At 36.6% G+C, this 27,385-nt stretch overlaps 1 protein-coding gene across 10 annotated transcripts in view; it reads left to right on the top strand.

Annotated features, from left to right (window-relative positions):
* The window catches only part of LOC110827065 (serine/threonine-protein phosphatase 2B catalytic subunit 2), a 125,437-nt gene that overhangs the window by 65,001 nt on the left and 33,051 nt on the right, over nt 1-27,385 (top strand). For 9 of the 10 annotated variants that reach the window (XR_015534912.1, XR_015534913.1, XM_087347793.1 and 6 more), the window contains exons 3-7: nt 5,682-5,806; nt 7,180-7,291; nt 7,952-8,097; nt 26,013-26,152; nt 26,841-26,918. Coding sequence is in view for 8 of the 10 variants with exons in the window: in XM_087347793.1 (XP_087203919.1) it covers nt 5,682-5,806; nt 7,180-7,291; nt 7,952-8,097; nt 26,013-26,152; nt 26,841-26,918 (601 nt within the window). In the remaining 2 variants the exon portion in view is untranslated. Of the gene's footprint in view, nt 1-2,140; nt 2,244-5,681; nt 5,807-7,179; nt 7,292-7,951; nt 8,098-26,012; nt 26,153-26,840; nt 26,919-27,385 lie in introns of those variants that run through there. The other variant, XM_087347796.1, reaches the window with a different exon arrangement.

Raw genomic sequence — 27,385 nt, 5'->3', positions numbered from 1 at the left:
AGCTGCCCTCAACACATGGAGATATCCTTTGTCTTGCAGCCTAAGGACTTTCCGTGTAGTGGCGAGAGTTTTAAGATGTTGGTATGGGCGGGACACGCAGCACGCATGGAGAAGATAAATGCGTACAAAATTTTTGTTGTTAAGGCTGAAGAGAAGATATCTCACGGAATACAGGCAAAGATGGGAGGATGATGTTAAAATGGACGTTAAGGATATGGAGTTGGAGTGTGGTGATTGGATTAATGTGCCTTAGGATAAAACCGCTGACGGGCTCTTGTGATCACTGTAATTAACCTTGGGGTTGTATAAAAAAATCCGAATATTTTGTGTACTTGAGGGACTTTCTCAAGAAAGACTCTGACCCATTTTGTTGTTCATTGACTGTACTGTGTTAGTATACTACTTAAATGTAATGTGCGTGCAATTTTACTTGTTGTGTTGGCTCGATGTAGCCAAGTCATACCCCATCCCACTCTTCTGGCCAAGTTTCCATAAAGATTTACACGGTAATGACATAAATCTTTATAGTACATAACTTCTAAGCTAAACAGCGAAGTTGTGGACACGATTCGTGTTCCTAGAATATTTTCAGGAAGACGCACAGACTGAATGATGTAATGTTGATTGACAAGGAGAGTTTTGCCGGGAAACGAAATCTTCGATTACGTAGCGGCATTCGGAATAAGAGTGAAGCAATGTTCTGCGATGAAGACTCCTTTTCCTGCATAGCGTTTAAAAAAAAAAGAGGGGTTCAGAGTTTAACTGGTCACACCCAGATTACGGCAGTCTAGCTGGAATGAAGCAAGCGATGTATCGGTAGTTTCTAGTCGTTACTTGGCGAAGCGTAACTTTGTATGAAAATTGTTTCCTTATTTGGATCATCTTGTACTGGCATATATTTAAGCACGACGGCCCATCAAGCAAAGGAATTGTATACTCTCGGCATGTGTTGTTTGAAGATCTGTACTTTTATTTTAAGCGTGTTGTGCGTTTTCCCCACCTACACACGTTAATACATTATGTGAAATTTACGTTTGACTGCCTACATGACATCTCCGAAACTGTGCCAATGTTTTTCGATGCAGTTTCGTGTAGGCGTTAAATAACACTGCATGTCAAGTGAGTTTTATTGTACCCCAGATGTTACTTCAGTGGCTAATTCAGGGATTGGTTGAGCGAGGAATGCAGCGCATACGTAATTTTGGCTAGAATGTTTTAAAGAACTGGATGCCCGGGGTTTGATCCCCGAGGAGGGTAGAGGATTTTTTCCTCAAACCCCAGCGTTTACGACTCTGGGGTCCATCCAGCCTCTTGTCAAATGGGTACCGGGGTCCTTTTCCGGGACGTGACGCTGACCACTCACCCCTATCTAGTGCCGAGGTTAATGATGAGTAGGGGTTAACCCCCCCCCCCCCCCCCCAAGGGCCTACATGTCGTATAGTGCGACAGCGTCATTTTTTTTTTAGTTTTTTCTGAAGGGAAGAGACACTCGGAAGACGTATGCGAAGATGGGAGAATATTAAGTTTGTATTAAGAAAATGGGGCTCTTGTGAACTAGGTAATTGACCGTGGGCTACTGTAATAGTCGGGGAATTTCTTGTCTGGTTGAGCTTCTCAAGGACTTCGATCCATAGAATTAGTTGGCCTCTTATATTATAAATAATAGTACTTATGCATCGATGTGTATTTTTATAGTATTTAAATTAGGGTTGATGTTTGTTTGCTTGCTTCGATACATGTTTTGTTGTATTTGTACCCATAGAGACCTAAAGTCGTCAGTAATGGAGCTAGATTGGTGACGAAACGTTCAAATAACGTAGTACGAACCACGACTTATTTTTAATTTGCATTGTTTTGTGTTAAAAGGAATGGGTTATGGAGAAAAGGTGGGAGAAAATAAGGTGTGTAAGTGGTAAAGGAATGTGAGAAATGGCGTAGAGAATAAAGCATTTCCTGTTGATTTCAACAGAACTTTTCTACCAATTGCAGGACGCCTGTCTCTGTGTACGCCAACTTGTCGCAGTCACTGAATGTCACCTGTTTGTTGGCGAACGTCCAAATAGCCTGTGTTTCAGTATACAGAATGACGAAAAAACAGCAACGAGTTTGATTTATAAATGAGATGCTACTGTGACAGTTTTTCTTAAGTATAGTTGAGACGTGCAGTCTGCGTGTAGGTCTTAACTGTGGGCAGTATTTTCCTGACTTGGGCGTATTGTTTTGACGGCCGAAAACGTTTCTGGGTAAGCAGAGACTGGATAGTCTTAAAAAAACATTCCGAGCGAGAACAGTTGTAGTATTCTGGGATTCAAACAAAACATTGCAGCGGTTGGATGTTGTTTGTACTCCAGCTAAGATTTTCACGTGGTGAGAATTGATCCAGTTACCGTCAGTCGGTGTTTGATACTCGCTTGATAGGGGTTCGACTCCCATTTGAGGCGTGGGTGGAAGTTCGCCCTGCCTGATTTTTGTCCTGTGTAGGTAAAGGTTTTCCAACCCACCAAATGTCTTGATAGATTAATGTTTTCGGAAGTATTTCTGAATTATGCGAGGCCTTAAAGATTAATCCGTAAAAGATAGTGTTTCAGGTGCTTTGTTTTAGTGGATTTTTACTGTATTTCAAAAGATTTTAGTCTAAATAGTACACCTAGTGTCAGATTTTGTGAAGATGTACACTAGATTCAAGTGTTCAGCGACAGGCAGGCAGGAAATTGATGTCAAGAAATCAGCTGTCCAAGATAGCGCGTGTTTTGTGGAGTTATTTAGTTAGTAATCACTATATCCAGACTTTTTTGTTAGTCATAATTTGGTATTAATTAAAATTATATACGTTTATTTTTATAGATAACTGGTCATGGGATAAATATTCCAGTTCTCGTTTATAAGAACTGGAGAAAACCGCTCGCTACAGAGCTCAAGATAGCTTATCTGAGTTTCCAAGTACAAGGGACTGTAATGTTATGGCAGAGGCCATGCGCACTGTAAAGATCGCATTTGCAGCTGTGTTGTTGATGAGTCGTAGTAAGGCTTAAGCACTGTTTTGCTCCAACGTGTTTATTTCCTTTGTCCGCCTCCGGCTCATGATTCCACTTTAGTTAGATTTCGATTAAAATTCGTATTTGGAGATTCTGTATTGAAATAGATACAATATACTTTTTGCCACAATTTGACATCAATTACGACTTTCCATGAAGGCTTATAAGTATTTGTAGATGGTGTTTCTGAGTGGTTACATTCGAGGTTCTGACGTCAGTGATGTTGATTGTGAGCTCCTGGGTGATACATCCCTCTGAAATGTTGGTACCACTTACACGGCTCTACATCCCAGAAGACTGCATTCAGCATAAAATTTATCAGACAGACGTCGTGACATTGTAATGTGTTTAAAAACGTACGTTGGTTTATTTTGATCACACGACGAAATATTTCAACGTAATGAGCATCAGATGTTCGATTTTGTCATGTTTACGAAACCGACTACTTGAATTATCATCTACACATGGGCATTGTTATCATTGCTGTTTTTTTACTTGCAGTTTTGTCAAACGTTTTTTTTTAAAAAGGTGTAACGTTTATCATGTTCGTATGAATGATTCCCACTACTTATGTCCAAAAAAGATGTAGACACATGTTCAGTGAATGAAATAAAGGATTTCTAATAAACTAACCACTACATATATAGCATGGCACTCAGTGAATTAGCAAATATGTTGTAGTTCAAAATGACCAGCATTAATTTCATGGCACAATTGACAGCTGTGAGGAAGTGACTGACAGGTAGCCAACATATTATAATGCTTATACAACTTTTTTTGGGACACTGTGTGTTTATGTATTGTATAAATGTATTATGACACATCCTGTTATCAGTTGACCAGCTTGTGGATGTAAATGTCAGAGGTTATTTTATTCGTAGTAAGTGCAGTCATAATTGTGACTGGTTTTCTTGTGTAAAGAATGTTGTCTAATGAGAACCATTTATTTCTTGACTGATTTTGTAAATATTAAGTAAAGAACACATTTTGAAGACACGTGCAGATTGGGCCCGGGGGGGGGGGGTAATAGTGAACTGTATTGAATTGCCTCTCGATCCGGTCTTACTTTTTGGTGATGCCTACATCTTTCTCTGTGTCTGTATTGTCTTATACCTCTGAAATTGTCGGCATATTCAGGTCAATGTTTCTTTTACATGGTGTTTGTCTTTATAGTTCTGTGCTTTCAGGTACATAAGACATTGAGGACAACATTTGTGATATCATGAATTTGTTATTTGTCTTTTGTTGCAAGCTTACTTTGGTCATCATTTTCTTTATGAGCTGAATAACAGTTCTTTCCAAATAGTAAGTCTTAAATATGGATATAATTTATTGATCCATTGGCTGAATCAACAGTCTTTGTGTTCTATGGAGAAACTTAGACTTTGACATGGTTTGAAATGCCATTCGTATTAGCTGTATATACTCTTCAAATTTTTCTGCGATGAAGTGTTTTTGTGTACATTAATTTTGTCTTAATTAGAGGCATCCTGTTGTGTGATGGTTCAACTAATAACCCAAGTTCTGTCCACACAACTATCCTTATTTATTTACCAATATGTATTCTTTTACTTATCCATTGCATGTTTTGTCTACAAAGAATGATCTTCAGGTTTTATCATCTTATGTTAAGGATGCTATTGACTGTGTCTGTGAAACCACTCTTGCAAAACATTCATTGTTACCATTTTGCATTCCAAGTGTTATGTATAATAAAACTGGCTCCTTTATATATAATACTCAAAATGGAATTTTCAGATCTCCTGATTGATGCCATCACATGCAAGAGAGATGGCGTTGATGTCTTCTGTCATATAGTCTACTCTCAGACTTGACAAATACAAGTTATCGTTCATACTTGCGCTATCATTCTTCCTTCGCTAGTATTATAGCTTGTGTGCCGTATTTATAACTCGTGAAGTAAGGATTACCCGACTGGTAGAGGTCTCTTAACCCCATAAGCATGTGCTCATGCATGCAAGTTTCTTCTACAAGTCATTCTTCATGCAGATGGCTTTTTCGTCTCACACCATAATTACTCTGTAACATCCTGACTTATGTTGCACCCTCCACAGCTATTGTAATTAAGAAATATAAAGAAGTATTTACTCTGGCATGTAAATAAGTATAGTATAATCCTCCTTTGTGCAACCAGTCACTTTGTATGCAGAAGAAGAAATACAAAGGCTCAGTCTGTTGATAATAGTACATTATTTATTATCAAACTTAAGCACTGTACCAAAGAACAAAGGATTTAAAAGTTAGTATTTCATAACATGGTAATTTGAATGCCCTGATAACAAAAACTTAACTTTTATAGAGTAAGGTATAATTGTGTGCAATGTGAAGTGATAATTTATGTGCCAGAGTAAGAGCATATTGTATGTATGAGATTTTTTTAGGAAGGTAATAGTAGCATTTGCTTATTTAGACAGCAACTTTCTACCCAGTCTCTCCTGTTTCACGAATGCCGGTTATTTTAACATTATTTGCCAGAAACTTTCCTTTGATAGTTTTTGGTAAATTTTTATTAGTTGTCCATAAAATAAATTTTCTGGTTTTGGTTAATGTGCATTGCAAATAGTCTTTTAGAAGTTTTTAAGTAAACATACTGATGTGAATTATCTGTCTGTCTGTCTGTTCCAGTATGTGGAGATATCCATGGTCAGTTCTACGACTTGATGAAGTTATTTGAAGTCGGAGGCCCTCCGGCCAACACAAAATACCTCTTCCTAGGTGACTACGTAGATCGAGGGTATTTTAGTATAGAGGTAAGCCATACATTGCACGGGCATGTTCGAAGTGAATTGCTTCTTTGTTAAAGTACAGATCTTTGTTGATCTGTGATGTGTTGATAGCAGCAAAACTGTATCATTACGCTGTGGAGACGTGGGGGGTTGTAACTCCTACTCTCTCTTGACCTTGGCAATAGATGGGGGTTAGTGGTCAGTATCATACTGTGGTACCCATTGGATAAGAGGCTGGGTATTTACCAGAGACAGTCTGGATTTAGAGGATAAAGGAAAAATCCTTTGCCCCCACTGGGGATCAAACCTCAATTGTCCATTCTGTAGCCAGACAGTGACTGTGTTTATAGCAGTAGTGAAAATTAATTTGTCAAACACAGCCCTTGGCATTAGTGTTGAACTATGATGGGCATGTAATGTGATGCTCTAGATCAGTGGTATTTAACCTTTTTTGTTCGCTTACCCCCAGATATAATTTCTCTTCAACTTTGTACCCCCAAAGTTGTTGGTGTATAATTCAAGTTATGCATAGTATATAATCTACATCTAAAATAAATTAAATAAATTACATTACTGATTATTAAGTGTGATCATAAAATAATATACATATATTTTAAATTTCATGTACCCCCTAAGATGTCTTCGCGTACCCCCCGGGGTACATGTACCCCAGGTTGAAAACCACTGCTCTAGATAAAAGATATTTGAAAAGTAGATGTCTTTGCAAGTTTATGACATAAAGAGATTGGCAATATGGTTATTTTTTTGTCAGGGTCAGTAGCACAGATTTATGTCAGTTTACTTTTTTAAATGAATGTGAATGTAAGTAATTTTTTTTCTGCTTTTTAAGTTCTCCAGCAGTTAAAGAATTATAGGTAAAAGGAGGTTAATATTGTTTAAAAGTGGCAGTACTTAAAGTTGAGGGTTGGTCCTTTGTGATTACACGAACTTTGTCAGATATAACCTCACTTTTTCACTGTCACTGACACTTGTAATTTATAACATTGAAAAATGTTTCATACGTATTTTGTAGTAATGTTCTTGGTATATTTTTTTTGTTTATACGTGTACAAAGATTCACATGCCTAGCTTTAGTTATGTGTTTATCACCATCAGACTTGTAAATATAGATTTTATGCAGCTGCCATTTTGTTTTACATTCTACATAAAGATGTCCTCAACAAAACTTGCATTTGTTTCAAATGTATATTATCACACTAAACTTCAGGACTGTACATCCAAGTGACACTATTATTGTTTGCACCTCAGAAGTATACATCCATATTTTAATGTGATATATATAGAGTTGTGATACTCTGTATTTATAAACAGTTTGTCTATAGTTTTTCTCGTGTAGAAGTTCAGTGGTCATAACTTACGTTTCTCTTTGTTTCTAGTGTGTGTTGTACCTATGGGCTCTGAAATTGTGTTATCCTACCACATTATTCCTATTACGAGGAAACCATGAATGTAGACATCTAACAGAATACTTCACATTTAAACAAGAGTGTAAGTATACTTATGTTGGAGTAGTTTCTTTTTTCAGGTGACATTTTCATGTACTTGATTCATGGTACTTCAGTTACTTGTATTTACTAGATGGTTTAATGTTGATAATGCAGTATCAGTACTGAAGATATTGATTTATGTCTGAGTCCTCAGGTTTTATAACAGATGTACTCTGCATTATCATGCTTTTTCGCTAAAAGACTTATGTTGTCTCAAAGGCAGTGGTAGCTGCTACAAGTGGCAGATAATTATGTTGGTAGTAGCTAATGCAGTTGAAGGCATTATTTGACACAATCTAAATCCTGGCTGCTCATTTGGCATTTTAAATGGTGTTTTGTGTCTGTGTAAAGTGTTCTTACACATTTTTGTGAGTAATATATATTGTATTTCAGTAATTGATGACTTAGTCATGAGAAAACAGTGTCAGAAAATAATTTTCAGACTACTGACTGGTTGGTGATTCTTATATTCTTTACACAATTCATTGCCCCCCACCCTATATATATATAAAACTTCAGCATAACTCTGATCCTGGAAATGCACATCAGTTATATTATGAATAGATTTAAAATTATACCTGATTTACGCCAAGAATGGTATTGCAACATTGTACAATATTACATTATTTTAATGAAGATGGGAAATACATTTCTGTTTCAGGTAAAATAAAATATTCAGAACGTGTGTATGAGGCATGCATGGAAGCGTTTGACTGCTTGCCTCTTGCTGCCCTCATGAACCAGCAGTTCCTCTGTGTCCACGGAGGTCTCTCACCTGAAATTCACAACTTGGACGACATTAGAAAGGTAAGATCATCTTCCGTCATTTGCTTCAGACTTCTTCGTGTCGGTTTTATAAACAAGGCTGTATGTATGTATGTTCAATTATTCCGCAGCTTTTGATAACACTTGTACAATTTATTCCTATACCATGGACTTGTGCCGCCATACTGTAGCATGTAATGTTATGGAATAATCACTTTTAGGTATTTTCACAACAGTTTGTGAGCATTTAATAGTTTGCTGTATCCATCTGTATATTCAGTGTCTCTAAAAATATATCTCATAAGACTTGAGGTTCTCACAGCGGTGAGTATGAAGATTTCCGTCTTCAAAATATATCTCCTTTAAGAATGTATTTCATTAGCGTTAAAGCAAGCAGACATTAGGCCATTGTTATGAATCATATTTTTATTTATTTGTGGTTTATTTAAATCAGACTATACAGCATTGTTGTGAAATTTACCATAAAGTCAGCTGAGTGCCCAGCGTCGTTTCACTGTTGACAGCACACAGCAGAATGTCGCTTGTTGGCATCTCTTAAAATAGTCATACACGGAAATTCAGTTTCATCCTTGTTTCTTACATTATACATTCACAGCGTTCTTTAAAATACACTACAAGTAACAAAGTCTAGTGATGTTAGGTCAGGGTATCTGAGTGAATATTTCATACTTTTTCTACTCCTACTCACCATCCATGTAAATTAGTATTTATAAAATCTCTCCCACTGCTGCAGCACAGTGGTGCTTGAGTTTGTTGAAAAGACTTCCATTATTATATGTCTTATCTCATACATAATATAATTTTGCCTTGCATCATTTTTAGGTAATGAGCCATGGTATGGCTTCTTGGCCATGAACTTGATGGCTAGGTTTCGATCCCAGACGGGTTAAGGATGTTTCTTCTAACTTGTATGTTCAGACAGGTCCACCCAGCCCCTTATATGATGGGTACTAAGGGTCCTGTCCTCAGGGTTAGAGCATTAAAACGGGGCCAAGGCATGATACTGACCTCTCACCCCCATCTAGTGTTGAGGTCAAGCACCGATAGGAGTTATGTCTCCTCTTCCCCCAGTTTCCATTGGAACAGTTTTACTTTATGGATTTTTGGTGTCTTTCGAAGAAAGTCGGCCGAATGATTCTTCTGGAAGGCACTTCACAGCTCATTGTTATTCCTGTTAGATTACCTGCTTTTATTTGTTTTTTTTTATGTGGATGTTCTTTTTCCTACAGAATTGTGGCGATTGATAATAAGCGTACCATCAAGTTTGAGAACAACTTCATCAGATGAATCATTTAAACCTGCAAAGGATTAGTTTTTGTCAAGTGTGTAAAATTACTCTCAGAATTCAGGCCAGTTATTCACAAACACTTCAGATCTGGATATAGAAGTTTGACTGAAATTCACTAATGAATCTTAAATAATCTGCGATGTACTTTCTCTCTTGAATTTTATGTCTATAATTTTTTAAGATTTCTGTCTTCGGGGTTGTTGCGCTGTGTAGTCTGGTCAATGTTAACCAACGTTTCAGATGTCATACCTGTGAAACGTTGGTTAACATCAACCGGACTACACAGCGTAACAACCCAGAAGACAGAAATCTTCATACTCACCGCTGTGAAAACCTCAAATCTATAATTTTTGTTTGGCCTCCTCTTTTATTAATTTATATTATATGTATTATAATTAGGCCGGCCGCAGTAGCCACGCAATCTGAGGCATGACTGCTGCAACCTTGCGTTTGAGTCCCACTCAAGGCATGGATGTTTGTCTGCTACCAACCCGCACTGGCCAGCGTGGTAGCATATGGCTGAAATCCCCAAATGGGAGACCTATGTCCAGTAGTGGACATTAAGAGGTTGTAGGAAAACAAAATATAATTAGACCATTAGTCCCCCCCCAAGAAAGGTCTCAAAGTCCCCTGGAGATCCTGCAGCTCCCGCTTTGTCTTGCAATGAATGGCGTCTTTAGAAACAAGGAAATGAGCAGATTGCAAAATGTCCCAGAGAAATATGTGATAACTAGTGAGGTGAATGTTGTATTTAGTTATTTCTTGCAGAATTTTATTTTTGACTCAGTGACAAGCAATTTACTAATGAGCATAAATGTAGTAAATGTTAATTTCATACTTTGTGTAATATTAGCCTTGTTATGCTGATAATAATTGATTTATGTAGTAGAACTTCTTAAACGTTTTTGCTATGAATGTGAAATAATATTTTCAGAACACTTCACATGAAGATTGCAGCCATCTTACTTGAAGACTCAAAGAAATTCTTTTGTTTCATGAACTACAGAACTGCAAAATGTTTTGTGTGAAAGTTGCAGAATTCAACACAAAACATTTTGTTTTGTTTTTTATTCAGCAAGCGTTTTATAAAGAAATTTTATTGCATTTTATATAATTAAATTAAATTAAATTTGCAGTAGTTACAAATAAACAATAACAAAAGAATAGTGTTACATTCATTTGCACTTCTGTTATTGTTTGGATGTGCACGTTATTTAATAATCTATATTTATAGAAACTAAAAATTGAATATGGTAACAAAAGGTAAGTGAATTAATTGTAATCTTTGTTTTAAATAAGCTAATCCTATGTATATGAGATGCAAACCTTGGAATTTTATTTTAGAGAAACGTGTGCCCAGCTGTTCAGATTTCACGTACATACATATTTTCTTTCATCTTTTATGTTATTCTTGTTACTGGAATAAAAATGGGCTCTTTCCAATCCTATCTTTTGCAAGGCATACAAGTTTTTATGTAGGAAGTTGGTTCAGAAGTAAGGGCATTATTGGATAATTTTTATTGTATAATTAACAACACTGCTGGGGTCTGGTCATGCTGTAGCTAAGGGTCAGACATTGAAATGCTGTGAGTGTGGTTCACTAGATATTTGCACCAAGGACAAGCAATAATGCATTTCTTGGTGTCTGAAAAAAATGAAAGTGGCAGAGATCTGTCAACAATTGGCTGCCAAGTATAGACATAACTGTTTGCCGCATTGAAGTGTGTAAGAATGGATCAAAAGGTTTGAACGCATCCAAACCATTGTTGTTGGTACAGCAGGTAAAGATGTCCATCCATATCCACAAACAATAAAAAAGAAAATGGGGCATGCTGAAGCAGTGATTGTTGTAAAATGAACAGTATTGTGGAAATTGCTGCACGAGTTATTAATGTTGCTTGCCTTCGGTGAAGACATCTAGTACAGTAGCCATCTTTACGCCACTCACTCTTCATAAATGTGCTACAACGGAACCAGGCTTGCAGCAGGTCTGTGTTTGGCCTTGAACGATAGTGTGACGGCCTGAACAATGTTCCATTCATGCGACGAAAATATTAAAATATTTCCCTTACTTTCTGAATTCCCTACATAACAGCCCTGTTTGCATTACCTTTGGGTTTGTAAATTCAGTAACGTAAATGAAGTAATTATGTAGATGAAACCTTTGAAAGCAATTCCTCTGTAGTTACTTATACTAATTACTTACATAATGATATGAAGAGTATTGCTGAAATTCTTATGTAGGCTAGTAAATAAACCGGGTTAAAATACATGTAAATGAAATGAAACATGTGAACTTCTCATATCCGTGATGAAGTTGTTTTATAACAATAGCAAATAAATAATTTTAAAAATTTGAATACCTAGGGACAATAGTAACAGAAACTAGTTTCATAAAGAATGATATCAGGTAATGTTTGTTCAGGTGAAAACTCTAAATGTGAATCTATAACACACAGTAGGCCCACATAATTTTTGTGTGTGGAAAAACATAATACCAAACAAAAGTAAATGTTTAAGATAAATAAATCTGTAACTTTATTCTTTTTGTGGCAATGAGCAGGTGACTTTGTGAAATATGGTATCTTATTCTGGTGAAAGGACTTTTTTCAATTTTTTAAAAATGTTGTATATCAGAAAATTTTGGTAGAATTTGATAGGTATTCACGGCGGTGAGTCCGAAGATTTGGGTTGTGAGGGGAGAATGGAAAATATTACGTAGTTAGCTGAGTGATTGTCCTGATCTCCAGGAACTGAGTAGCTTAATAAAGGAGGTTATAATGACCTGACCGCATACTCAGATGGGAGAAGCAAGAAACCATTATTAAATGTTGTTGGAGGACTTGCATGACCAAAAAATATAAGGTGATGAGAGGATAATATTAAACTGGATCTTAGATAAATACATTGTGAAAATGTGCAATTCATAAATTTTGTTAGTGGGTTTTTGTGGTAATAGTAACAAATAGTTTGTTTTTAGACAACAGTGTTTTTTTTATATAGCTGTTACGTGTCAAACGAAGATCACGTTTCAGAGTGAGTGTGAAAGTGAACTAATTAGCTGTCCTAATAGAAGACTGCAGCAGAATGAATCTTCGGAATCCATAAAAGCAGTGAATTTTGTGACTAGCTGAGTAACTATTGAGTTCTGAATAAGGACTTGGTTACGTTACTAAATACAACTTTTTTGGCATCAGATGCCTCAGACTGCATAGTAATTGGTTTTCTTAAAATTACTCCTGGGAATATTAAGTGGCATTGTTGGCAAAACAATAATTACACAGGGTGGATAGGCTGCAGTGCTGCCGGAAACGTTAGAAGTGCTTTCGTTATGTAGGCCATAACATGTGCTTAATGTCTTATCTTCAAGCCATTAACATGGAGATTCTACTTTTTTAAAATTAAATTGAGTTTGGTGAGTTTCTTCTGGTTTGTGTGTTATAATTAGGTATTTAAACACATTAGTATTTCTCCCAAAAGTAGTTGCAACTTTTTAGAACAATGCACATGTAGACTTTTGGTTGTGCATTTAAATCATATCTGTTCATCAGATTTGCTTCCACACATCACACAAATTCGCTCTTAAAGTGAAATGTGTCAGTTCAGCATTGTATTTTTAATCCGTGGGGCATCACGTAAAGTCTTTTAGAAGAATCTGTTGCTATTATGTATATAGCAACTTTCCTGATGTTTACATCATGTTAATTTTTGTGGTAAAAGTTTCGAAGCGGCTTAATTTATCCGTTTTTGTTTCTCGTTGACATGGTGTCACTTAGCCTTCATTTTCATTAATTACCCATTGTATTCTTTGTTGGTGATATTGGCAATTGTATTTCAGCCTCCTTTGTAAGGTACAGTAGGCTTGTGATATCACAGGTTCATATGTGTACACACGCATGTGTGTGTGTGTGCGCTGCTGTAGTACACTCCTTTCAGCAATGTCTGAATCACTGGACCATTTTCAAGAAACGTGATGTGAACATTAACAGCTTACGTCTAGAAGCCATACTGTCTTCATACTTTTAATTTCTTATCGTCACTAATATCATCTTGACATCTGTGAGAATTGTCTTTAGCGGAATCAGCACTAATGCACTGTTGAAATATTAATTTGGTGTGGTGGTAAGAATTTTTATTTTTTTGTTATAGAATGATGAATCTTCATTTTTCAATGCTGTCTATCCAAATTTTAAACTTTTATTATAATTCTAAGCGTATTGACACTCAGAAAAAATAACCAAGGTAAAATTACGAAGTTATCTTACTTTGGACTGCGGTATGAATGAATTATATCCAGACTTGATCAAGTAAAACATTTCCGCACATTTTTTTGAACTTGAGTTAAAACATTTCACACTAGAGTTTTGTGAAAATCATTGATTCCCAACTTAAGAACAGAGAGACGTGTTTTATTGCACATGCTTTTATAAAAGTAGAATTTTGGTGATTACAGTGTTATCAGGAATAATCCAGGTAGTTTCGTAGTGGTTGTTTACCACGAATACCTGTATGACCTGACCAGGTTTTGAACCTGCTTCCACTTGGTCACCATAGGAAATAACTGCACAACCCTGTTGCAAACACAAAGTTATTGCTGATTATATTTATTGTTAGTGCTTGGCTGTTGCCAAGCTCTCTAATAAATGAAGTGAATTGTGTTATAGGATGAAACTAAATTATCCTAATTTCCAACCACTGATAAAGCTCCGAGGATTGTGTAATTCTTGTCTTTGGGGATTGCTGAAAGATTACAAATGTTATTGAGAGCGTTTGCTAGGTTCGATTCGGTGATGTACTGGAAAGTGATCGAGAGATAACAGTGTTTAACAGTATGACAGATAAATTGTAAAGGAAGTAATGTAACCTAATATTAATTTAAACTAACATTTTTTAAAATAAACATTAAATATTTAAATTCTATTTTTTTAAAAAAACTGAACTAAACATATTTTGTAATAAGTTATTAAAGTCCTGGAGGATTTTTGCATCAGTGAGAAAAGAAAACCCCAGAATATGCATTTCATAAAGAATTCTTATTGTTTATTTCTAAACTTATTTTTTCTAAAATTAGATGAGATGATTAAATCAAATGTATATCTTTAACATCCGTGAATACAAGTGGCCAGGTACTTAAATTTTACAGTGGAGCATTTATGCACTGTGTTGATTTCAGTGAACATACAATTCATTCTTGATGAAGAAATAAGATAAGAAAGATATTAAAAATTACTAAATTACATTTAAAAGTTTCGTAGAGTAGTGGGTGACACCACTAAAGTACTCCTTTTGGTTCTTTTGTAAAATTTCCAGCCTTAAAAGACTTCGGACACATTTTCTGATCTTTGTTACTAGTAGATATTTTTTGCCAACACAATATTTAAGTTTTTCTTTACATCTTTGTAAGACAATGCATTAACCAAAGGGTTTCTTTTGAGGAATTTCGTTTCTTTTGCTACAGACGGAGCTTCTAACATGTTGGGGCGAAAATCAGGGGTAGCTGCTCTGCTGTTAGACATTTTCCCAGACGTCTTAATTTGACACTTCAGCAGCCATGGCCACGCACTAGCGGTAGGTGATGTTGTGGAAAAGATCAGTGAAGTGTGTAGTCTGAAACTTTTCTTACGAGCTTCTATAGTTTGTAATCCGCTTTTCATCAAAACCGTAGAAAACTCAGAAAATGTGATGTGCTCATTTTAAGATAGAGCGCCATTAGAAACGAAGTTAGATTTCTTCAAAAATATTGTTTATTGTTAGTTCAAGAGGTAACTAACTACTTAGTGGCTGTGTCAAAGCAGTGTTTATGACACTAACAAAAGCTTGGTGACTGACAGACTGACCTGATGTTATATTTAAGTTTAATTAATTGAATTTAAGTTACCTTAGTGACATGTTCTTTGAAAATATGATCTTGAAATTCAGGCATTTATGAAACGAATGAACGTTTTGTATGTTCTTTGAACTGATGATTCTGTTGCTCTTATCACTTACCACTATTTCTGTCATTAAGTTATTAATATGTAAGGAACGTTGCATACTTTTCCCTTGCTGCTGTTTCTATCCGAAATGTGTAGTGGAATAGAAAATTGTGGTTAAATTGACATGGGCTGTGGTTGACAAATTAGGAGGCCAAAAGAAACAGTTTTAAATACTTGTGTCTCGTTTGTGTAGTTTCCGACATGTGGCTTTATTGCAGAATTTGATTGACTGGGAAGTTGTTACGTAACAGTGTGATGTGGCTGTTTAGCGCAGTAACCTGTAGATTGCTTAGGAATTTTCCACAGATTAAGGATACTGTTTTTGTAATTAGATTGTCTGTGAGTTGTGCTTAGTCTTGCTCTTGTTAGATAGTTTGTATGTATTTTTTATGATTACCAGCAAAGGGTTTATCGTAATGTTATTTAATCTTAATTTAGTTGATGTCGGCTCTTCTGTTTGACCCGTAGTTGTGGGTAAGTTACAGATGATGTTTCGGTTAATATATTCCAATTGGAAGTAAGTTCATAACTACAGTACATTGTATATTAAAATTGTGTTCCTTATTTTTCACACAACTTTATTAAGGAAATTTAATAAACTTCAGTATATTTTCAGTAATAGTCAATTAAATATTGCAGAAATTGCTGCAAGACTGGCGATTAATGTTGCTCATCCTTGGTACAAACATCTAGTGCATCGGCCATGTTTATGCGACTAACTCTGCACAAATGAACTGAACCACACTCGCAGAATGTCATTGTCTGACCTTGAACTACAGTATGACCTGGCCATAGTGGTTTGCCAGTTATACATAAAAAAAATCAAATATTGCCCTTACAGTTTTAATTCCACTTGTATATCTCCTCCAAGTGCAGATTCCTTTGTGTGCCATTTTTTGTATATTTCAGCTAAAACATTTTTGGTGGTATTTATCATAGACAAAGTAACTATGAGAAATAAGTTAACAGATATTAAAAATAGAGCTTAGCTTTCGTGACATCTGTGTCCTTTTGGTCTTGGGCTTGTTTCTTCAGTGGGCTTGGTAGAACATAGTTTATCGTTTGAGGTGTTTGGAAGCTGAGTTTGTGCCGTATGTAATGAGGATCATTATATTGTAAACAATGAAGTATTAAGGCTTATTTATGGAATAACAAAGTTTGAAAGTGCTCGTAACAAAATGTATGAAACTCGTTACTGTTTATGAATACATTCACGTTAGATTCTCAAAAGTCAAAACCAACTCGCTGAGTCGAGTCTTTAAAAACTAATTGTTGCTCAGTTATGGAGCACAAAGATTTATTACATTGTTAATAAGAGTCTACTGCTGGTCCCTACCCTGAGCCAGATGAGTCCAGTCCGCACTGCTATGCCCTGTTTAAGATCCATTTTAATATTATTCTCCCATGATGGACAAAGGTGTGACGGTCTTGGATCTCATTAGTTTGACATTGACCTCTATGATGTGGCGTGGAGAAGGCCTTTGAAGTGTTAGTGTACTCCAAAGGGTACTCCTTTCCAATCTTATTAAAATTTGTGAAAGGATTTGTGAAGCTATACAGACAGTTTGTGTTTGGCTTTAGAGGAAAGTGGAACTTGAAGTGAACTAATGTCCGTGAAGTTTAAAACAATGTCGTTGTCCTGTGTACAGGCCTTGCGACGGGCCGATTCCTCGTCCAAGGAGTCCTACCGAATGTCTATAGATCAAGCCAACGAAAAGTTGGGACCCGCAGTGCTCAGGCACTTGAAGAACAGGTCGTTCCCAGTATCCATGGCCAGATAAATTTAATAGGTGGTTTTTGTTTTGGGACACACGCACAGAAACTTATTTGGGATATTAAATTTGTCTCTCATTATTTCTTCAGGTCTGTGATGATAATATGTTATAGAACAAAACTGTGAAACATCATAGATAATTCTTCTCATTTAGGTCTTTTAACATCCCTAATACTGTTTCTCATTCCTTTTTCATTATCTAGTGACATAATAAAGATGTAATGAAATTTTGCAGATAATTCCATAAGTAACAATATACGACAGTGTATGTCTGGTATGTTATATTGTCCTGCTCTATAAAGGTTTATTAAAGTTAGTCTTAAGGTCAGGAACTATAAGTAAATGTTAGAGGCGATGTTGCGGCCTTATTGTCAAAGCTGTAGGAGGGGTCCATGGGTTATGAAATGAACGAGAATTAGACGAGTCGGCACATGTAAGAGAAGAATTGCGTGCAGAAGTTTAGTTGGAAATCGTGAGGGGCGTGGTCACTTAGTTTTTGGTGCACATCAAAGGGTAATATTAAAATGGATCAAACAAAATAGTGTGTGGGGGTGTGGGCTGGATTAATGTGACTCAAGATAGGGCTCGGTGACTGGGCTGTTGTGAATATGGTAATGATACTTTGGGTTATTTTAAAGGTAGGTAATTCCTTGACCAACTGAGGTACTGTTTACTTGTTAAAAAAGATCCTGCCTCATGAAGTTCATATATTGCTGTTAATCTATAAGGGGCAGAGTAGTCACAAGCTTGTCGAACACTGCTGAGTTTAATTTTACATTTTATTGTGTGCACAGTTTTCTGGTCTGAAGGGGAGGGGTCTTTTTTTTCTTCTTTTATTGATATGACTGGAAATTTAATTCTACTCTCATATTTTCATCTTGTGAGTAGGTTTTTTTCCCCCTCATTTCATTTGTCCCACTTCAAATATGAATATTTCTGTGTCGTCACTTTTGCATATTGGTGAAATGGAGACAAAACTCCTTCACTGCAGAATATGCAGTTCCATTGTAATCTCTACCCTTCCACACTCTCATTCACTCGTACTATCTTCATTCGTGCCTTCATCAAGTTATCTGCCATTGTGGACAAAGTCTTTTGCAAGTTGGTGGGATCCATGCAGTTGTAAGTGGTCATTTCTTTTTGACCTAATGAAAATGAAATACTTAAAAATAATTAATATCTAGGGTAATTATGATGAATATATTAAATTTGTCTTCAATAGTTCACCACCAAGTTATTTTCTGTTGTACTCGTGGTTTTGGTAGTGTACGGGCTGGACGACTGGGTTCGATTCTTGATACGGCTTCTGGCACACGGTCAGACACATGTTCAAACTAGTTGGAACATTCTTGCAACTTTTAGTTATGAACGCACCTTGAAACAGTACTAAATATTTTAATTGTATCTAATTACTTTAACTTGAAACCTGAATCTTAATAACGACAAATTTGTCCATGTATTAACCATTAGTTGATTGTCTGAAGTTTAGAAAAGTGTGTTTAAGTTTTTTAGGAAATCCGTTTTGTATTGTACAAAACAGTGTGAGGGGAGTATGGCTCGTATTGAAATGCTAACAGTGTCTCAGATACTAATTAAATTTCCCGTCTTATCAATCGTCCCATGCGTGTTACATGCCCCACCCGTTTCATCATCCGTGGTCTCATCACCGTAATAATAATCGGTGATGAATGCAAATTGTACAGTTCATCTTGTAACGTTCTGTTTCTGCCACCTTCTTAGGTCGGGTGTGAGTTATAAGACATTTTACACAACTTTTAATGAGAATGTAGTATTCATAGCGCGCCACGAGAAGTCCGTTGTTTGTGGGCTGGACGTGCACAGCGCCACTATGCGTTTACTCCACGCATTGTACTACTGTAGTACTGCTTGGTGTATGAATAGGCAGAGTGCGCATGTGCAGTAAGATAACCCTTCTCTCTCTCTCTCTCTCTCTCCTACTTTCCATCAGACTTTACGTGGCTCTCATGTCTTAAGGGGGTTGAATTGTACTAGAAATTAATGACTATACCCAACGAGGAATTTTGTGATGTGGACGTGCACTTTTGACAGTGTAGTAATGGTTGTTTTTTAAAAAAACTGACGTGAAATAAGAAAGACGTAGAGCATTTTGCTAAGTAGCCACTTGGAAGATATGTGGGTTATGTGGTAATGGCTCGGATTATAATGGAATGGCGGGCATTTGAGTTAGTGGCATGGGAACTGTAGGATTATAAGTTGGGATTTAATATGAATTTAAGTTATAGATGTAATACCCCTTTTTTGCCCGTTGAACTGATAACAGGCGAAGACCACTGCACGAGTAGCAGCAAATTTTTAGCCGCACCCAGTTTTAGTAAAGTGTCGCACGCAACCTGGTCACATGATGTGATTTTTTATACTGGTTACTACTGTTTATAATCAGATAATGTCGGTCTATTAACACGCAAACTCGTATATTTTCGTTATCACAGAAAGAGGTTTTTTTTTTCCTTGTAAGGGCCTGTTTGTACAAGTTGAACTTATTCTTTGCATCAGAACGAACAGAAATCTTGAGTAACACGTTAAACTCATTAACTGCATGCTAGCATTCGGTCTAGGATTTATATCTTCTCACCTCTTTTTGAATCTACATACGTGGGGATGAATTGAGACCTGAAGATGGAGGTTGTGCGTTTCTCCGAAACATTCGTATGTACATACGGCATTAGGACTTGGAACACCAACATCTCAGATCTTCGCGGCTCTGAGAATTTATAATTTCGTATGAATCAAACCTACGTTGTTATTTTGCTGTTATACGTGAAAGTTAATTTAGGTCGTTAAGTGAAGAGGCTTCGAAATAAACCAGAACTAAAGTGTTTCAAGAGAAAAGTATGTGTCGTCCGTAGTTTCACTTAGATCGGTTTCTTAGTTGCTTGCAGACTTTGGTAAAGGTAATGCGTCCACCTGTTGAGCCCGAGTGTGTCCTTTGCTGTTACAAAAAACAAACTTTGTCGACTATTTCGGAGGCTGTTAATTGTTTCATTTATTGTGTTTGTATATTATACTGATAAGATCAACAGGATTAGATGACGGGGGTATTCAGAACTAATGAAATCCAGCCAGGCGTTGTTAGCCAGCTGGTTGAGGCTTACGCTCGCTGTAGCTGACTAACGATGAATTTTTATCGGGTCGGTTATGCTATGTTGTATAGAGTACCACTGAACCACGAGAATAGGATAGAGGACCTTTTATTTTTCGTTTTTCAGAGTGTTCGCCACTCCGTCTCTGATCCAGATTAAATTTAACATCGCCTATCTGCAATAGTTAAACTGCTATACTGTGCTTTGCTTTTTAAGTTTATAATCGCTACGTACTGCCACACGAAACGTTACGGAACTACACAGTGTGTTTCTAATGTCGGTTCTTCCTCGAAAGTTCGCGTGACCGCCATTTTGGTATGTTCTAAGGCGTGTAGCAGACACTTTAAAGTCTGTAAATTTGGCGGCAGGCGTTCATGTATTTTTTTTTTTTAAAATCCATCACCTTGTTAGTTTTTTATAGGGCTTGTGCATGCACTTAAGTGTAGTGACACTATAAACTCTCTTATTAGATACGAAAAATATAATTAAAATTATAAGATGGCGTAGCAGTATTGTGTTACGTCTCACCCAATTCAGAAAGACGCATTAACATTTCGGTGAAGTAAGGTTAGTACAAACTTAGATGTAGTTTTGTTTTTACCAGCAACGCTTTTAATCTTTAAAGGTTACCCTAAATACCGAATATGTCGTGTCGGTAAGGACGAAGCGCTTGTCTGTGGATCATCGCATGGCTTTGCTCGATCACGTGTGTTGCATCGGAAAAAGGAGAAGAAGAGATAAAATGAACAGGAGCGAGGTATCTGAAGTCATCAGGGAGAGGCGGTGTAATTAGCCTTTAGTTAAAGATGGTAATTACGAACAGGCGTTGGGAACGTCGGTAAACTTCTACCAGACTACACGGCGTTACAGCCTAGAAGACAGCTGTCTTCGTAATAACTTAGGACCATTATTGTAAAAGTAAATTACATAAAAGCCAGTAACTATGTTCCTAAGTTGCAACACGTGTAAATGCATTGATACGAAGTACACATGTTAAGAAATTTCCACTGATACAGATGTTGAAAAGGTTTTTTTTTTCGTGATTTCCCAACAAGTTTAATTTTATACTTGCGTGTCTTTTCTACTCATAAACCCTCAATTTTCAGCGGGATGATTAACCCAGTAAGAAATCGAGACACAATTCGATATGTTTTCCACTTGGTTGCAACATAGTATTTTAGATGTTTCTCTATAAATGTGCTCTTCCTGTTTTTAAAGAAGCCAACTCTTTTATAATATTCGACAATAAAACGGTTTATTCAACAGAGTAGGCTGCTTCATCTGTATTAACATCAAATTGCCAGCCTGTTTAGTAGATATTAGTTTAACTTCGTACTTTGCAACATCTTTCATTATGTGCGTGTTACTTTTAGATATTTTTACCAGTGTTAACACAGAGCAATGTTATGGTTTCATTTACAACATAAATAAAGTTCCACAGGATGGGTTCTATCGTGTTCATATTTCGGTCGTATTTATTTCATAAAATTAATCTCTTGGGCAAACGTTTTTCAGTTAGGTATGTGTTTTAGACAAATATCAAATTAAAATTAATTCATATTACGTAATTTTTGTTAAATATTGCATCCTGGTGTAATATAAATAAAATATATAGGACGTATATAACCTCTGAATACCTTTACATTGTATTTATTTATTTTAACAGTTGTGATAAATTTAATCTAATTTTAAAGTTTCATGCATTTAAATATAACATTGATTTGTATAAATTAATACGTTGCTTTCAACTGTTTAAAGAATACGTGGGATATAATAAACAGCTTCGTTATCTCAGTGGGTTGTAGTTTAAGAGGAAACCTGGTGACATTGCATTCGTGTGGTTGATAGTTCTGCTTTGTATTCGGGAGGTCCCTGATTCAAATCTCGGCCTGGACACCGGGCGATTCTGAGTGTTTGTGGTTTTGTTCAGTCCCTCTTGGTAAATTTTGGTTAATATCTTCGGACGCTGCCGCCTCGAACGCCCTTTCAAATTCATTATTGTGATCCTTATAACTCGACGCTGTACGCGGTGCCGTCTAATTTTCGGTTATGCAGTCCCGCACAATAACCTTTAACGCTCTTGCTAGAAAACATCATACTTTATTTCGTATAAGTTTTTTTCTTCTCTCCCTTCACCATATCATGTCTCATACCTTCAATTCTCAACGTGACTGTACTATATTACATGTTTTTACAAATACCATCTCCAGTCAAACCAGCAATTGGCTCATAGTCGGTTAATGCTCAACATACATACTTCCGTACCAAGAGCATGAAAGGCCAGCACAGATGACTTTTATTGGTTGTGTGGGATTTATAACTTGAACATTGACCATTCATAACCATCTTGTATAATTTGAGTTATTGACAGCGTCGTTAAATAAACCAGTAAATTAGCTAGTAAATCATTTTACGTGTTAAGTGGGTGACTGGTTTCAGACATGGAGCGTGGCTGCAAATATATTGAATAATCAGAGGTTTATAGCCTAATGGGTGGTTCTCCACCGTGGGGGTTGGACGAAGGGCTAATAGTTTCTCGACATAAAAGTACCAGCATGTTACGAAATGTTACACAGGGTTTCAGTGACCAGTGAACACGTTAATGGTTCCATAAGAGGTTGGGAATTTTTTTACTGGCTGAAAACTATTATTAACAGTGACAGTTGGTAGCAGTGGATTGTGGTTTTAATTACGTACTGCGTAGGCCCAATTCAACGACTTTCAGACTCTTTTTATTCCCAATTAATATGTGTATGTGAAGTTTTCCTTCGTTCATTGACCTTTTCAGTAAATGAAGTAGGTGTATGATAGCGGGATTTCTGAGGGGAAATTTGGCCTACATTGCAGCCTCCAGCGGAGAGGTTGTGCGTATGTCAGGATCAATATAGCAGGTGCATCTAACCGGGCGACGTGACCCCGAAACGCGAGGTCATATCGGCCCATCTCTTCAGATGAACACAATATTATGTGATATATTTTTATTACAATGTGTGAAACTATATGCGGATTGGTCTCGCTTGTATGAAAATTCATGAATCTGAATTATATCGTAATATGGGGTGGCTGAACGCGTAGCATATAAAAATGAAACTAGGTTTTAATACAAATTTTACCCATATATACAGTGTGTTTTAGTACACACATACTTCTGAGAATCGGATTGTGGCATGAAGTTATGAACATCGTTTGAAGGAAGGTAATTTGTAATTTGGACTATATCAGAAATATAAATGTTCATTTCTATATTGTTCTGGTGTTGCTGTTCTAGGCCGTAACGCTCTGTGGACTTTCATAACATATGTTAGGACTTTGTGAAGTTGTGTGTTTGCGGAATACATTCTTTTCTAACAGACCGTGTTTTTAGATCATTTTCAATGTCAGGATGTGATGGTCTGAAGCAGACTGCTGTTTTTGCTAACAAGTTTTATGTCACTGGACGTTACGCAATTTCAGTAGCGTTGGAAACCGGCTTCTGTATTTTTTGCTTGTTTTCTCATACAGCCAGATGCTGGTATAGTACCTCAAAGCCACGCATCCACTATCGTGGCAAACGATCCATCATGATTATTCTTCCTTCAGTATCCTTGTTCACGTTACGTAAACTTCGCTTTCGAGTTGCTGGTTAGCTTTCCTCCAGGAGGTCCCTGCTTCAAGTCTCAACCCGGAGATAGGATATTCCGACTGATTTGTCATGGTTTTCCACAGTCCATCCAGGCAATTTCCGGGATGGTACCTCAAATCAGGCAGTAATCATTTACCGAAATGCCGTTTCCAATTATTCACTGATTACCCTATATTATCTGATTTATTGATAACGTCGTTTCTTTCATTAAGTACGTTTTAATTGCATAGCTTGAACAGTGTTTGTAGGAAGACAGTAGTAAATAATAAACTGGAAGAATGTTTAATGAAACAGTCGTGAAACTATTTAAAGCATCTTCAAACAGGCCACGTCATTCCAAAATGTTTAACACTTACAATCATTATCCCAGCCCATTTCAACGGAATACCATCTTTGCAGTTCAAGCAGATTCTTGAAGTAACCCAGTAATCGATCATCAGTCAGAAAATATCGTATCGACTTTTATTGCTGAGGTTGCTGATTGAACATGGAAGAACATGTTCAGTTGTTTTGGTGTAGAGGTCACGGAACCATAAATATTGATGTAATTACTCGACAGATTATGCGTGAGCATCCAGGAAATAGACCGCCTTGAAGGTTATTGTGCAACTAACCCTGATGGCGTGTGCATAAACATCGAGCTAATTTCCTTACAAATCGCAACGAAATTGCGTGCTTGGAAGACATCTTCCTTTTCCTCTTCTTGATCACTTAAACGACGAATAACCTAAAAATAAGCAAATTGTTTTAAGTTAGGATTAGTTTCATAGTTTTATTTTTCTATTTACAGTGACATACTCTACATTAGTTTTAAGTGGGGGTCTTACATCTAACCCTTTCTGTAGACTGTCACCTATATTTAATATCTGTCATGACAGCGCCCTGTCTAGTTGAACATTTACGAATTATTTGTAACTTACATTGCTCCTTGATCTTGTTTATTTATTTCAAATGCAAATGCTGATTACAGATAACAAAATGTGCACGTGTTGTTCTGCAGACACACACAACATGGTTGTCTATCATTATCTGAATGTTATGCTGCAGACAAAAGTGATGGAAAACAATTTTGTTAATTTTAACAGAAATATGTCTTGGGGAAATAATGTGTAATTTTTATATATTTCTGAGATTTGAGGTCTTAATGATGGCACTCTGTAGACATGTTGGTAGAGCCAGCATTTAGGAGAAACTTACTTCAGAACTTCGGCAACTCAGCAACCACTGACAAGTCCACATGGGTCCAGAACCCAGAAGAACATACAGTTTACCATCTGCAAAATTGTGGACCCATATCTAATTATGACACCTTTTTGTTTTGTTGCAAAACCTCCACGTGATTTTTTTATTAACCATATTACATGCTTGTGATAACATGAAATATCAACTACTCTCTCTGTTCATGATGAGTCTTTCACAGGTTATAATTTTTATATTGTTTATTGTGTATGTGAATGGTTATGTTGAAATTAAATTCAGAATGATTTACTCGGTATCTTTATGACTTTTCCCTTTTTTTTAAATTATCCTCTTCATATATCAGTCTCCTTTCTGTCATTATTTTCCCATCCATTTAAACCTTCAGTGCTACAGTATGGTTACAAGTGGTAAAAATTATGCATTTAGAAATGGCATGCAAAACAAAAGATAGTTTTATGTAATTAAGCTCGATGTTTTAGGCTGTGGTCGCGTATAGGTGCGCATAGGTGGTTCAGCATTAATACTTTCACACTAACAACTAATTATGCACTGGGGTTTGGATCGTCTGTAACTTTACACTGAGTCACACAGTTTAGCTATTGATATGTTATTTTGTACTAGTTACAGAATGCCTGGCTTGTTGATGCATCTCCAAATGCTGTTTGTATCAATGTGAATTTTAGTTTCTTTGTGATGTTCTCATGACATTTAATACACAGGTATTGTTCTGTAAATTGACACATGACAAATTCGTTATGATGTAAGTACTAACCGCGAACAATCAAAGCAGTGGAACGAGCTGTGAACGTACAATAACATCTCAGAACATTTTTATTATGTTCCTGTGCAGTGCGATTCACCCGAGATGTAAGTTTACCTTTTATTCGGATCTCAAACAGTGGAGGATAACTTTTAAGGATACACAAAATTAAAATTGGCTTCTTTTTTGTTCTAGTTGGACAGATTCAAAGAACCTCCTGCCTTTGGCCCAATGTGTGATCTTCTGTGGTCAGATCCCCTAGAAGACTTCGGAAATGAAAAGAATGCCGAACACTTCAGCCATAACAGTGTGAGAGGTTGCTCATATTTCTACAGGTAAGATTATGCTATGCTGACTGTTCTTTGAGGGAACGTGGTCAACCAACCAAAATATAGCTTTCGCATGTCTGTTTCGTCATCAGATGACTCAGAAAAGTAATTAATATTAATTAATGTTTTTATTCAAATTAGGCAGACATATTAGTGTCTTTGTTTAACAGACAACTGGCATTGTAGTTAACGGAAGATATAGAGAAGCCAAATATGCACAAATGTCGCCCTCGGCATACTAGTGGTTAGCGTGCTCGCCACTGGACCCAAGGTTTGTGGGTTCAATCCCGGCCGAGGTCGATGGATTTTTAAGGGTGATAAAAATCCGTAGCACAACTTCCTTCCGAGGGGAAGTAAAGCCAGCGGTCCCATGTCGTAGGTTTATGGCACATAAAATAACCTTACAAGCATGATATGAGATGAAGATTTCTGTCTTCTGGGTTGTTGCGCTGTGTGGTGTGGTAGATGTTTACCAACTGCCTCCATCATCAGGGCGATGAATATGCCAGCTATACACTTACATCACTTACAGTTTGGCACTTAAAAAATTTCAAGCACTCGATCTCTGTTGTACAGAGTATACCGCTGTTGATGTAAGCTTGAAATAGGAGAGGAATATTGTTATGGTCTTTCTTGTTGGGGGGGGGGGGATGTCAGAGTGTTTTAATTCATATGTGTGTGTCATTTGTTCCAGTTATGCTGCATGCTGTGATTTCCTTCAAAATAACAACCTACTTTCCATAATTAGAGCGCATGAAGCCCAAGATGCAGGGTAAGTTATTCTTGTAAATTTTGTCAACTGATATTTGTGAATACAATTTAGGCCACTTAAATCAAATAGTGTGTGATTTCTCATGCCGTGTAGAGATTTGTAAGATTTGAGAGCAGTGTACGGTTTTCTGCTTTTTAGTTTGCCGTCATCCACTGATATTGTGATGTCCTTTTCACATCAGTGCTAAGAAAAATTTGAATCAAACAGTCCTTGGTTTTTAGCGGGTTAATTAATACGTATGTCCGTATTGTTAATCGGAAATAAAGCTTAACTATCTGTTACTAGCAGGGAATGTTTTGTTTGTAACGCAGAGTGATAATTACATTAATAATATAAGAAAACTGAGAAACATTGCATATTTATATACAGTGATATGTTGTCAAATGATTTAAGATTTTCATGGTGATGGAAGCACAAAGATTGGTGGTCTTCAGGGTTTTTGTGCCATGTAGCATTTTGGCCATGTA

The sequence above is a fragment of the Zootermopsis nevadensis genome, unplaced genomic scaffold (genome assembly GCF_977971745.1).
Source record: "Zootermopsis nevadensis isolate Lab colony 2312 unplaced genomic scaffold, Znev_1.0 Znev_ptg000012l, whole genome shotgun sequence".
Lineage (NCBI taxonomy): Eukaryota > Metazoa > Arthropoda > Insecta > Blattodea > Termopsidae > Zootermopsis > Zootermopsis nevadensis.
This window is presented reverse-complemented; position numbering and strand designations above follow the sequence as displayed.